At 44.3% G+C, this 14126-nt stretch overlaps 1 protein-coding gene across 2 annotated transcripts in view; it reads right to left on the bottom strand.

Annotated features, from left to right (window-relative positions):
* Positions 1-2645: 2645 nt before the first annotated feature.
* LOC103172959 (cadherin-22) overlaps positions 2646-14126 on the bottom strand; it is a 143442-nt gene continuing 131961 nt past the window's right edge. For both annotated transcript variants that reach the window (XM_042341765.1, XM_007885645.2), the window contains 2 exons: positions 4023-4274; positions 2646-3413 (listed from right to left, as the gene is read on the bottom strand). In XM_042341765.1, the coding sequence (XP_042197699.1) occupies positions 2920-3413; positions 4023-4274 (746 nt within the window). In that variant the 3' untranslated portion in view covers positions 2646-2919. The remainder of the gene's footprint in view (positions 3414-4022; positions 4275-14126) is intronic.

A 14126-nucleotide genomic window follows, 5' to 3' on the forward strand; every position in this document is an offset into this window, starting at 1 on the left:
CTGAACAGGGTTTAATCCTGGTCTCATCTGAACGATGGCACCTCCCCCAATGCAGCCCCTCAAATCCTGAGAGATGAAGGCTGGTTTGCAATGATTTTGTTGATGGGCAAAACAGGTTGAATTCACTTGAAGGAAACAAACAATTCATAGCAGTTATTATACAGTGTAACGAAAACTAAGCATAAAGGTTGAGTATCTGTTTCATTCTCCTGCTCTCACTCAAACATCCTTCTGAGGGACTGCCATAAACCACTTTGATTTTGTGTGCAATAAACGTGCAATAAGTCCAGCCCAGCACTGGCTTTTGACTGACTCTATTGGGTTGGTTACAGTAAAGATTCTCGATTTCATATGTTGGAACCTCGGACCAAGACACAAACCAACGTCATAAGTCACATAAAGATGAATATTGAAATTTTTTTTTATTTTCGGATTACCCCAGTTTCAAAACCTTGAACCTAGCACCAGAAATATTTTACTTTTTACTATTTTTTGTTCCCATTTGTCATTATTACGGGGGAAGAGGAGAGAGTCGGGGCTGGGGTGCGTGATGGAAGAGGGTTAAAAAAGTACCAATTCTGTTGTATTTTACACCGAAAGGGGGAGATGGATGCAGATACTTGCATTTCACACACTCATACACACACTCAACACACACACTCACACCCCACACACTTACACACACAAGACCTCATGACAGCATTGTTCTGTACAAAAAGCCATGCTCTGTGAACTTTTTAAGAGTCGACACCGTCCAAAATGTTCGCTCTCTCTCTCTCTCTTGCTCATGACTTGTGACGTTTATGAGGGGAAGCAATGGGAGTCGTGTCTTCGTAGGTGGCGGGAGTGGGTGTCTTAGCTGGGGGAAGTCTGTCTCCAGTCTTCAATCAACACCTTCACAACTTTTGTCCTGTTGTGAAGTGATCAAAGGGTTTCTTTTAATAACTTGAAAGCAGCACACGTCGTTGGGAGCAGTGTTTGACATCACGCCTCAAAATGTCCTGCCAAGAGAGTGTCTGTAAATCACTGAATGTCAACTCTCTAGGTGTGTGTCTCACTCAGGCAAAGGAAGAGTCCAGAAGAGCGGAACCAGTTTAAACATCCGCTCCTGTAGATTGTGTCCCGGGAGCTTGGATGAGTGCTTCGAATTTTGTCATTAAAAACCGTACAACAAGTAAACTTCAGCAAATGAATTGAAACACTAGCGGGTGCATCCGAGAATCCAAGGCTCACAATACAGAGGCCAAGAGAAGATTGTGAGCTGGTCCCAGAGGGTCTGATAGTTCATGGATGTGAGCAATGTCTCAAACTGATCGAGACGAAAAAAAGAGGATTTTTTTTTCAATTGATGGACTGAACGGTATCAACACCTGTCGATGTCTCGCCACCCAAAGGAGTGTTGGTAACTTGCCTTGGCTCCAATCTGTATCCCAAACACAGCAACCCACTAGCGCAGATACATGTGGATTCAGTGTGACACAGGAGTCTCATCACCAGAGGAGCATCGGGCTGACCAGCGGGAACTCGTCTCCGACACAATCGGCCTGTGGAGTGACAATCCCGTGGGAGTCACTAGCAGGAGTTGCTATTTCCACCTTAGAAATAGTCATTGGATCAGAGGCCAATAGCAATATCCACCTTTCGCTGGTTTGCAATGCCCAGCAGTGAGTGTGCACCTCAATGGGGGAATCCTCAGATGTTTAAAACGGACTTCACAGACTCTTAATCTGGATTTTATTCTAATAAGTGATGTTGGAAGGAACTGGTGTAATTTGTTTTGCTCCTACATTACTTTTTCAATGACTAATTTTACCCTGACTGTGTGCTTTAAATCAGTACAATTCTGGTACGTCCACTCATCTACCTGGGCCTGTGCAATTTAATTCCTAGTTTTCTGGTTCGGGCAGCTGTTCATGGCTGCTTAACCACTTGACCACACACCGTTGAGGTTGGCAATACCGTACTAATAATTCCTGTATTTGATATAGTGTCTTATCATGCTAACTTGTCTCAAAATGCTTCAGTGGGTTTTCTGTAAAATGTGTATTTGTAGATGAACATGGCAAGTTAATTTGCACACAGCAATGTCCCACAAAAAGCCCTGAACTGAACGACTAATCTTTTCTGGGGGGATTGCTAGTCAGGACAATGGGGAGAAATCCCTTCTCTTTTCGAATAACGCCATGGGATCTTCAATGTCCACCTGAACAGGTACAGACGGGACCTCGGGTTAACATCTTGTCTGGCAATGTAGGGCTGCCACTTTCCCCAGTACTGCACTGGAGCATCAGCCTAGACTGTGAGTTCAAATTCACCATGTGGGGGCAAGGTGAGTACACGTCCACCTGAGTCTGTGCAAATTTCCAGCCGTCTATACAAATGAAAAAAAAGCTTTAGAGATGACAATTGTTAAAAAGTCTTTTTTCGAGTGATTGGTTGCAAATAAATTAAGTTGAACTTCAGATATGACGAACCAATAGCCCTCAGAACCCTCCGCACTGCAGTCTCGCTCTTAACTCTGAGTTGCCGTCTCTCTCTCGTCGTACCATTACTCAGGAGTGACCTCGCCTGTAATTTGTGTGACCAGAGTGCCAGCGTGATGCCCTTGTACAACAATTACCCAACCTTAACAGGAATATGAGGGAGGGGAGGGTTTTCGAAACATTTGAACTGGGATAATTGCCAATAACTTGTGCATAATCTTTCCTTTTTATTGGCATCGTGTGACCACAATAAGGAAAGAAACGGTCGATTCCCAGGTCGGGATTCGCTCTTGCTTTTGCAAAACAGATTGTTTGCGATCTTTCCCAAATACTGGCTAACAAGGGTTTTGTTTTTTAAGCGACACAACTCGAACCGGGGAAGGATTTTGTATTGTTCTGCGATAAAAGGGGGAAAAAGGAACGTCAAATGGTAATGCTAGGATCCATCGTCTTCCTGATTTCCTGAGTAAAGTCCGGCCAGCTGTCTGAACCGCGGTCCCCAGTCACTGAGATAGTTATAGTCCTGCTCCGAGTCACTGGACAGAGAGTGAATGGAGCTGAGAGACTGGGCCACAGAGTCAGTGCCTTCGTATGCGTACGTTTGAAAAGAGTCGTATGGAGGGACGGAGAGATCCGCGTCAGCCTCCTCCAGCTTTTTACACACAAAACTCCTAAAAACTGAGAAATCCGCATTGGGATTCTGAAACCACTGCGGCAGAGAGTGGAGCTCTGGCGTCAAGCCGGCCTCTGCCTTCACCTCGGTGAAATCATACAGGCTCCTTAACGTGGTCATGTCGTAGGCCTCCGTGTCCTCCTCCCCTCCGCCCTCGTCGTTGTACTTGATGACGTTGTCTCTCATGTCTTCCTCGTCCTCGGGGATGATGTGACCCTTTCTGTGTCTCTTCAGGGTTAGAATGAGGAGAACCAACACTGGAACGGAAGGAAACAGAGGCTGTCAGCAACCTGCCCTCCAGCCGTCTCTGTTTTATTTGTATTGTAATTATACTAATAATGCTGGCGTTTCATAGCTCTGCTTTTACACATCAGGAACACGTGTCAAAGCCCTCGCAGGCTAATAATAATATTGATAACGATCCTTGGGTTTAATAGAGCGCCTTACCACATTGTCAGGGTGTCTCAAAGCGCTTCGCAGATATACTGTGAAGTGGATTCACTGTGTGTTTTGCGGGCGAAATCCGCAGCCGATTTGAGTGGGGATGGGAAGGTGGCCAAAGGCATGGCCAACGATGGAGGTCTTGAGGTGGGCCTCGAAGAAGGCAAGGAAAGTGGGGGGGGGCTAAGCAGAGGGATTCAGCATTCAGGGATGGAGTGTCAGGGGGTGCGACGTGTGGTGACTGTGTATTTACAAAATGCAATACAATGTTACATTTGTATAGTGCCTTTCATGTCGGGAGGACCAGCGGCTTGGAACATCCTCCTGATGTGAACGCTGCTACACAAATCGAATTTTGCATCGTATTTGTAGGCGAACGGATGGTAATATACGATGAGGCTTTTGTGTCCGGCTGAGTCGCTTACCGATTAGTATGAGGATACAGACGAGCAGAGCGATGAGCGCCCCAGGACTCAGGACGGGTGAAACAACGTAGGCGGCCGCAGTGCATGACTGGATGGTGCCGTGGCTGTCACAGCCGCACACTCGGATGGTGAGGGTCCCTGTGCTGCTCAGGGCCGGGGGGCCGCTGTCCACCACCAAGATCGGGAGAAAGTAGATATCCTGCTCTCGCCGGTTGAAGCCATTCCTCTGCGTTAGGATTCCAGCTGTGTTTTCTACAAAAATAGAATGAAAAGTGAACCGCCCTAGTTACAACCGACATCTTAGGCTCCTCAGTGAAATGTCGGAAGCTGTTTGCTCAGAACTGATGGACTGTTGGAATGGGTTAGATTCATCAGGGGGTTGGATTCAGGGGGTTGGATCCTGTGTGGAGTACATTATGAAAATCCAAGTTGTTGTTGTTGTTGTTAGGCTCCTGTGGCTTCCCAACTGCTCTTTCTTAACACGTGGTTGGAAAGCCATCAGGCTTCGTGACTGTTAAACCTTCCGAGACGCTGCCCTGCATGAAGTGCTTTGTATAAATGCAAGTTGTAGTTGTTGTTCTGAATATACACACCTCGCCTGCACTCGCACCAACCTTTACGTTACATGCCTTGTGGTCAGAGTACTGACCAGCACGTCCTGATCACATAGATACATGGAAAGAAAGAACTTTTATTGTGACATTGAAATGTCTCACAGTGCTGCAGTGCTTCATATGTTATTGTGTAGTGATTGTTCTACTGGGCCTCTATGCCAGGAAGCTCTCTCAGTCATGGGGTAAATGACCAGTTAATCTGGAAGATTGTTGGCCAGGACACCTAGAGAAAGTTCCTTTCCTTTCTGAATAGAATATCCTCTAGACCAGGCGGACAGGATCTCACCACTTAATGTTTCACATGAAAGACAGCAAAAGCGACAAGCCAGTGCTCCCCAGAGCCGCACTGTCAGTCTAGACACACTGTGACATCAAGTCCCAACTTGAGGCTTGAACCCGCAACCTTCTGGCCTACCAATTGATCTGAGCTAACACTGAGATAGGAGTCATCGAACCCTTCCTGTGAATATGTTTATATCAGAGAGATTTGCACCAATAGTTGGCCTGACCGGCGCTTGTATAAGGATTCTAACTGCCGTGTCCAGTGCTCTGTTATGTAACCCTGTGTGAAGGAGAAGTGCTTGTGGCTGTTCCTCTGTCTTGAAATAAGGTTTGATTTTTATGCTTTTGGAGAGCCTGAAGCACCTCACATCTGAAATACGTTTCAACTCATTGATTTTGTTGCTTTGGATTGACTTTGCTTCTAACACTGAGTTTGAAATAATAATTGAAATTAGTCTCATGATCCCTTCACTTCTAATAACATGGTTCGAAGGCTGAGGTCCCCAGTGGGCTGCTCATTCATTAGTTAGTCCGCCTCAGTTTCCTCCCCCTGAGTTGTTTAAATATTGTCGTGTCCTTTATTGTTATGCTCATATGACTTTTAACGACCATTCTACTGAGCTTTGTGCTGAACCTATCTCACGGTCACCTCTACTCAGTTTGGCCAGAACTCTGATGCAACAAGAATTGCATGTGGAATCCTGTAACAGTAGTGGTTAGAGCACTTGCCTCGCAAACGAGAGGACCTGGGTTCGATTCCCGGCAGGGCAAAACTTTAGCCAAGTTTCCTTACTCCACACACCTCTGTTCACCTAGCGGTATGTAGGAACCCGGTTGTTAGTTGATTGGCAGATCGCTTTTCTGGGGGTAATAATCCCTTCACAAATAAATTAAATTAAAACTAATAATAATAAATTGGTCACTTCAATCCACGACTGTTTGTTGGACACTGCTGTTCGCAATTTTCTGCCGTATTTCGCTCACAACATATGCAGCCAATTCACTTTACAGTACATTCTGTGAAGTGCTTTAGACGTCTCGAAGATGTGATAAGGCGCTATATCAAATGCAAGAATTATTATTATTATTGCACACTGGAGTCCCTGAGCTCAAGTCCCGACGTGAGGTTTGAAATCGAAGTCTTCCGACTGGAGTCTGAGTCTCTCCTCTGGTCGGGGAGATACTTACACAGGAGAGATGGGATTCACCAACAGAGTTAATTCTCAATCAGGCTGTGTACCAATGTGCATTCAAACCTCACCAACATCATATAAGATTTTAATTGATCATTCACGCCGACTAAGACAGTTTTCTGGCACAGAGTCCTAGCAGAACGATCACTACATCATATCTTGTGAAGCACTACGAGACGTTTCAATGTCATAAGATGCTATAAAGGTTCTTTCTTTCCATGTACCTGTGTGGTCAGGACGAGCTAGTCAGTACTCTGACCACAAGGTACTGAGAATGTAAACTTGGAACTGCGATTGAGAATGTAAACTAAAGGTGCTATACAAATGTAATTTCTTGTTGTTAAACTGAGAACAGCCCCTGCAGATGCAGCAAGACAGCGGGACAAGAGGACACAGGTTTCCAGTTACAAAATTCAATAACAATAACATTGAAAAATGGTCAATTAATTTCCCAATTGTCTTTTTTTAACATTGACTGTATTTTAGCTATCCTTGATATTAGCTTTGATAGGATATCTTTGTTGCTGGGTTATAAAATGCAAATTGTTTTGAGCTGTAATGTAGTTGTGGAATAACCATTAAACGGCTGACACTCCAAATATTACAGATTTATCGGAGTGTGGAGAAATTTTGATTTGAGTATAACATTTCTTGACAAGTTATGTATTTCTCTGGATTTACTCACTGAAATGTAATCTTAGCTTTAGTTATCAATTTAGAAAACACTGGAGAATTGGAAAGCTTATGGCTGGCTTGTTGCAATCTACCTGCCCTGATTCCCATCTTCTCTCCGTGTGTTTTATTTCCCTGAAATATGTTATCCTTTAATATACCTGTCCAGCGGTTCGTAACTTGTTTTCTCTTGTAATAAAATATATTTTCAAGCTCTTTTAAATCATTCTATGCGTATTGCGGTAACTACTTAATGCAGTGGTTTGCCTGTTATAAGTTGTTTGGGACGTCCTCCCGACGTGAAAGGCGCTATACAAATGTAATTTTGTTGTTGTTGTTGTTTCCTTACTTGAATTTTTCCTTCACACTTTGAGGGTGTGAATGGTACAAGTGTGGGACGTGATAATTATCAGCGGTGAGAGTGATTGCATCAAAAGCCGCAATTTCTATCCCCTTGTCGCGTCCTCCTTGACCTCTCTGTTGTCTTCAATACCGTTGACCAGTCTATTGTCCTCCACCGCCTGTCCTCTGATCTCAGCCTTCATGGTTCTGTCCTTGAATGGTTCATATCCTAACTTTCAGACCGTCTCCACCATCTCCGTGAACGGTTTCCCCTCTAGCCCCCGCACCATCTAGTGCAATGTTCCTCTCCTTGGTCCCCTCCTCTTCAGTATCGATAAGTTCCCTCTTGGTGACATCATCCGCAAACATGGGGTCAACTTCCACATGTATGTGGATGACACCCAACTCTACCTCTCTGCCTCCACCCTTGACTCCAGGACCACTGTCAGAATATCTGTCAGACATCAAATCTTGGATGAGAGCTAACTTTCTTCAATTGAATGTCAACAAGACCGAGGCTCTCCTGCTTAGCTCCCGTCAGCGCCTCCACACCTCAGGCACTGACAGTATCACCATCCAAGGATGCATTCACCACCTTATTAAGCCAGTCCAGAACCTTGATATCTTCTTTGGCCCTCAATTATCCTTTTTATCCCACATCCATGCCATGACCTGCTTTGACTCCCCCACCTCCACAACATCACCCTGCTCCGTCACTGTTTCACACCGCAGTCCGCCGAAACCCTCATACACGCACTCGTAATATCTAGGCTTGACTACGGAAACTCCCTCTTGTCGGTCTCCCCAACTACTCCCTCCACAAGCTGCAAATCATCCAGAACACTGCAGCTCGTGTCCTCTCCCGCAACAGGCTCCGTGACCCTATCAGCCCTATCCACGCCCGACTCCACTGGCTTTCCATCACACAGAGGATACAGTTCAAGATCCTTCAAAGTCCTCCATGGCCTTGCTCCCCACTACCTCTGCGACCTCCTCTCCCTACCAACTTCTCTCCGCTCAGTGGGCTACGGCCTGCTTCATGTCCTCCATCTCATCTGGCCCACCGGGTGGGTCTTCAGCCACTCTAATCCCACCCTCTGGAACTCCATCCTGCAGGCCCTCCACCTCACCCCCTCCCTTGCCTTCTTCAATACCCATCTCAAGACCATCCTTTTCGATCGTGCCATCGATCATCCTCCTTCCCCCACTTCCATTCACTCTCCCTGATCACCGACCCCAAGCTCGGGTCAGAAACACTGATTGTCCAGCGCCTTGGCCGGTCCTCCCGACGTGAAAGGTGCTATACACATGTAATTTTGTTGTTGCACTTGTTGTTGTCCAATCAGAATAACCTTTGCATTTGATATTGCATCTCTCATTTCGGGAGAGACCGTTCCAAAGTGCTTCACAGTATTTTCTTAAAAGTGTCGTGACTGTACATTTTGTAAGCAAAGTTGGCAGGCATTGTGTGCGCAGCAAGTCCCAGAAACAGCGATGAAGTTAATGAACAGTTTTATCTGGGGGATTGTTGGCCATGACACCAGGAGAAACTCCCTTCTGTTGTTCAATAAAGCCAGGAGATTTTTGACATCCACTTGAATAATTTGCTCACCCGTGCAATCTTGGTTAGTGATGCTGTATGCATGGAGGGTGCTATATAAGTGCAAGTTGCTGTTGTTGAAGAAGCAGACAGGACTTTGGTTTAACGTTTCATCTGTCGGATGCTTCCTCAGCACTGTATTGGAGTGAGTTCAAAGTCCTGACATGCTGGCTTGACCCCATAACATTTTGGCTCACAGGCAAGATTGCTACCACTGAGCCGGAATGATGCAGTTGACACAAAGTGATAAATAGCTGTGAGATAACACAGTGTGAGGAGAGGAAACATCCTGCAGATGGCTCAGAGGAGTTAATGGATCATCAAGCATCAAGTCAAGTTGGAAACAAGATGTGCCGGGTAAAGTAATGTACATCAATTGATTCATGTGGCCCACCTCCCAAACCTAAACCGTTCTGGACAGTTGAAATCGCTCATATCTACTTTCTGTCCTTCCTATTTGTCTTCTTTGATTGTTCAAAGTATTCCAAATTCAACTTGTTCTTTCTGGTCCAGTTGTCTACAGCAAATTTCTATAACCGTTATCCTACCATGTTCACAAATCCCTAACCAATTTGATTCAATCAATTTACAGCCATTAGATGAATCCAATCTTTCATTAATGACTAAATCTTTTGTGACATATAAAGCACTTGTTTTATAGGTTCCAACCCCCATTAAATAACCTGTAATTCGTGATTAGACACATACTCTAAACACTAGGGATTCAAACAAAGTTGCCTTGAATTAATCTTCTCTCTACCTACTTTGCCCGTGTATATTTCCAGTTTATCTCTAGTCCTTATTCCACTCTGTTTTGACATGTTTAAGCCTTCCTCTCTTCAAATGTATCTCCCAGTCTGTAATACTTCCTTCATTCCCAGCCTTGTGTTAGTTCCCTTCCTGCTTTTTGCTGCAAATTCCGTTGTAGTGTATCACTTGATCTGCTTTGCTTATCCAATTGTACGATTGTAAGGAAATAGGTTGGTGCTCCTCACAGGATTGTAGTGCAGTGTATTGAGGCGTAATGTATTTTTGTGGCATTTGTTGAGTGTCATTGGTTGTTCAGCAGCCTGATTCTCCCCTGTATCATTTGACCACTGTTTGTGGGATGGTTCTAATGTGGGTTAGTCACCACATTCGCCTGTATAACAGCAATTGCAAACTATTCCCAAAAAGAGAATACCTTGAGAACAACTTGTGGTAGTGAAGCACTTATTGAGATATTTCTACATGATAAGGCACGTGATATTAAAAGTAAGTACAGTGGAACCCTCTTATAACACAGTGGTTGGGATTCATAAGGTCTCGATCCACATGGTAAAGAGACACGATGGGGTTCACCTGTGATGTTATCTACATAAAACAGGAAGTGATGACAGCTGCAAACTGATGACCTGAATACATATTATTTTATTGGTGGGAAGCTAAAATGGCTGACTTCAGAGTCATCAGCTATCTGTACACTGCACCAGGAAGTGATGGGCGAAATGTTGGACAAGCTTCTTTACTCCACATGCCTCTGTTTACCTCGCAGTAAACAGAAACCCGGTTGCTAATCGATTGTCGGATTGCTTTCCGGAGGTGATCTCTTCAGAAAGAAAAAAAATAATAATTTTCTCACTCAATCCGTGACTGTTTGTGGGTCGCTGCTGTGCGCAGTTGGCTGTGCGCGTTTTGCTCACAAAATATAATCAATTTACTTTATAGTATATTCTGCGAGGCTCTTGAAGATGTGATAAGGCGCTATATCAGATGCAAAGATTATTATGATTTTATTTTGTCAATTGTGACCTAATGATCTGGCTGTCAGCCATTTTAGCGGGAGAGGAGGAAGTGTTCAGGGTACCCTGTAACCCTGTTTTAACTGAATGGGTGCTAAAAATAGGTGCTTTATAACAGGTCTGCATTGTTTTTTTTCACATAATTGGTTGAGCTTGCAAATTGCCCAAGAAATTGACAGGTGGTAGTTGGCAAGTCATTAATTGACTTACCAGCCAGAGTGCATTTACTTTGTGGGTGATATGGACTGATGCCCATTAAAACATATGACCTCATCGCACAGTGCAGGGATGGTGGGTTATGGCCTACACAATTATACAAGGTTCACAGCGCAGAAGGAGACATTCAGTACTGGTGCAAACTGTGCCACTGCAACTAACCACTCCAATTCTAACCCCCTACGCTTTCTCTGCATCCTTTCATCTTATATTTCCACAAGTATGTATTCACTTCCCTTTTAAATGCTGTTATGGATTTTACTTTAATGCTATTAACAACTTCAGCATTCAAACAACCCTGTGCCAAAAAAACATCTAATGTCTGCTTTTAGTGTGTTGCAGTCCTGTTACAGTTTTTACACCAGTGGGAATAGTCTCTTCCTATACAACAACAACAACATTACATTTATAGAGCACCTTTCACGTAGGGAGGAAGTCCCAAAGTGCTGGACAGTCAGTATTTTTATATACTTTATCTTTTGTAAAACCAGTACATTCCTCCTTTTAGTCTCGCCCTCCCCCATCCTTCCACAGTCTCAACGTACGTACAGCAATGTCCTATAAATAGAGAATGACAAATTTTATCTGGGGGATTCTTGGCCAGGACACCAGGACAAACTGCCTTCTCCTTTCAAATAATCCTGGGGTTCTTAACATTCACTAGAACAGGCAGATCGGACTTTGGTTTAACGTCTCATCTGAAGGACTTCACCTCCAACAATTCCCGCACTTTCAGTTATTTTCTCCCTCTTACCTCCCCATTCCTCACTGTGCACTTTGAGATGTCCTGCCAATGTGAAAGGTGCTATGTAAATTGTAGTCTATTCAAAACACACCCAGTTGTTCAAGCCTTTCCACTACACCCCACCTTAGGAAGGATGTCAGCAGAGGGACAAGGGCGGAAGGACAGAGATGGGGAGGATGTAAAGTTAGGAAGAAGCAAGATCATGAAGCGATTGGAGGATCAGGATAACGTCTGTACGTGTGCATTGGTTTTTCAGATGGAACTGAAATTATAGCATCATGGGTGGATGTAAGCTTGGCAGCGTGGGCGAGATGGCGTGGTGCCAACCTGCATTGTACCAGGGTCCATAAGCGCACCAACATAAATGTGCCAGAATAGCAACATGCCATTCAATAACTATGGTAGTTAGGAGACTCCAGTCAATCTAAACGGCAAGCTGCTCTAAAAGGAATTCAGACAGCACCAACAACTTACTTCATCTGCTGTCCTCCTTCCAACAGATGAATATAGCCCCCCCCATCCCTCCACCCCCAGCCGAACACATCAATTGTATATTTTGCAGCAAAGGCCTGCGTCTACCAGTACACTGGAAGGAACTGGCTAGGTACAGGATCACGGGAGCTGAGAAATGAAATGATTTATATCTGCGGAGCCCTGTGATTTATGACCAGCTGGTAATTCACTTGTTCTCATCTGTTATTTCCCAATGTATTAACAATCAAAGTCACTGCTCATTTACTCGAGTGAGGGAAATCCATCCCCCCCCACCCCATCGCACCACTCTCTCTCTGTTTCTCTCTCTCTCTCTTTCATTACTTTAATCGAGCTGGATTTAATAATCACAAGGAGCATTTTTTTGTCCCATTAGTATTGCTCTGTGGAATATAAGGATGCCATTGTTAGAGATCGGGTTTCTGCATGTGTCGGACATGTGGTTGACTCAAAAAAACTATAGCATGCCCTGTTTACCATTACCTCTCTTAATCCTACCCCCCTGCATATTTTTACTCCATTTCTTTCTCCCCCACCACTGATTGGTTTCTGTGTCGCTACAAGGCAATCAGTTTGGGATCTCACCAACAGAAAAGTACTCTGCACATCAGCTGTCTCCTGCCATTCGCCCCAGGAACACTGAAGAGAGACATCTTCCAGTGTGAGGCGGATAGAGTTCTTTTCAAATTGACTTTTTAATCTACCTTTAGCCTTTTCGTGTGCAGGCCTGGAAGGAAACAAACTCCTAGGACTTTAAATAAGCTCTGTGCAAACTAGCCCGAGGCATGTTTTAATTGAAGGGATTGCTACAATACTCAGTCTTGGCATTCTTCAGCTGTGGGATCTATTTTTCGCTGAGTCGATAAACTAATGGTGAAAACATAAGAAAAGTTGCCGGGGAAACACAACTGATGGGGCAACAATCACCGGTTTGAGTTGCCATTCTAAAATTGTGGTCTTCCCATTGTCAACCCGTAGGTTTTTTTTCCTCAGGTGTGAGGTGAGCAGAGGATATTTAAGGCATTTTGGTACTCCGAGATGCTATCCTGCGGTCAACTCCCCATTCCCCCTGGTTCGGTGTCGTGCTCCACCACAGTCAATCGCTCTGGGACGCTAGCCTGTGTGAGAGGCGATATATAAATGCAAGTTGTTGTTGAGACTTTTTATAACAATCAGTGTTATATGTCCTGTACTGAGGGTGTGCTGCATTATCATTCGGATGAGATATTGAACTGAGGTCCTATTTGCGCTTGTTCTGGTGGACGTTAAAGATCCCATTGCACTGTACAAAAATGGAAGAGAGTTTCTCCTGGGATCCTGGCCAACAATCCCCCAGATAAAATTAGTCATTCACTTCATGGTTGTTTGTGGGGCATTGCCGCGTGAAAATGGGCTCCCGCGTTTGCCTACAAAGTTATAGTCACTCCATTTCACACTATATGTTTTGCCCACAAAATATAGTCAATTCACTTCACAGTATATTCTGTGAAGAGCTTTGTGACATCTTGATGACATGATAAAGCACTATATCAAATGCAAGGATCGCTATTGTATCCTGTGCTTTGAGGCATCTTCTTAACGTGAAAGGCACAGCACCTAATGCAAGGGATGATAATGATGATTTTTATTATAACTCACAATGGTCGAGCAAGCCAGGAATGAATGGGTGAACTCTGGAGCTAGATCGCGATTTCAGTTTGCATTTGATCATCTTGGCTGTAAATCCTCTGCGAACATTCCTCATGCTGCTTCTCAACACTAATTTTATAGAAAGTTGAGGTAGTTAACAATGCCCGCTGCCTTTCTAAGTCAAGTGAAAGAAATGATAAATGGCATTCTTTTCTGAATGTAGCATTTGGGCTTTGCTCAAGATATGTCTTTATTAATAGAAATAGATGCCATCTGCAATGGCATACATCAGTGTCATGACTTCCTGGCTGCAAAAGCAAGAAATATTCATTATGTTTTGAGCAAATGCATTGTGTTTGTCTGAACAAATAGCAAGACTGCTGCCAACAGCACTTCACACATGACAGATGGTGAGAGAACGGGAGTGGAAGGAGAGGAACATTACCATATTCTTTTAAATAAGCCAAATAATTCTATCGTGCTTGTTCACTTTTGCACCTGCTACTTGAGCTGAATAAAATTACCGAGCCCTCACCCT

The sequence above is a fragment of the Callorhinchus milii genome, unplaced genomic scaffold (genome assembly GCF_018977255.1).
Source record: "Callorhinchus milii isolate IMCB2004 unplaced genomic scaffold, IMCB_Cmil_1.0 Scaffold18, whole genome shotgun sequence".
Lineage (NCBI taxonomy): Eukaryota > Metazoa > Chordata > Chondrichthyes > Chimaeriformes > Callorhinchidae > Callorhinchus > Callorhinchus milii.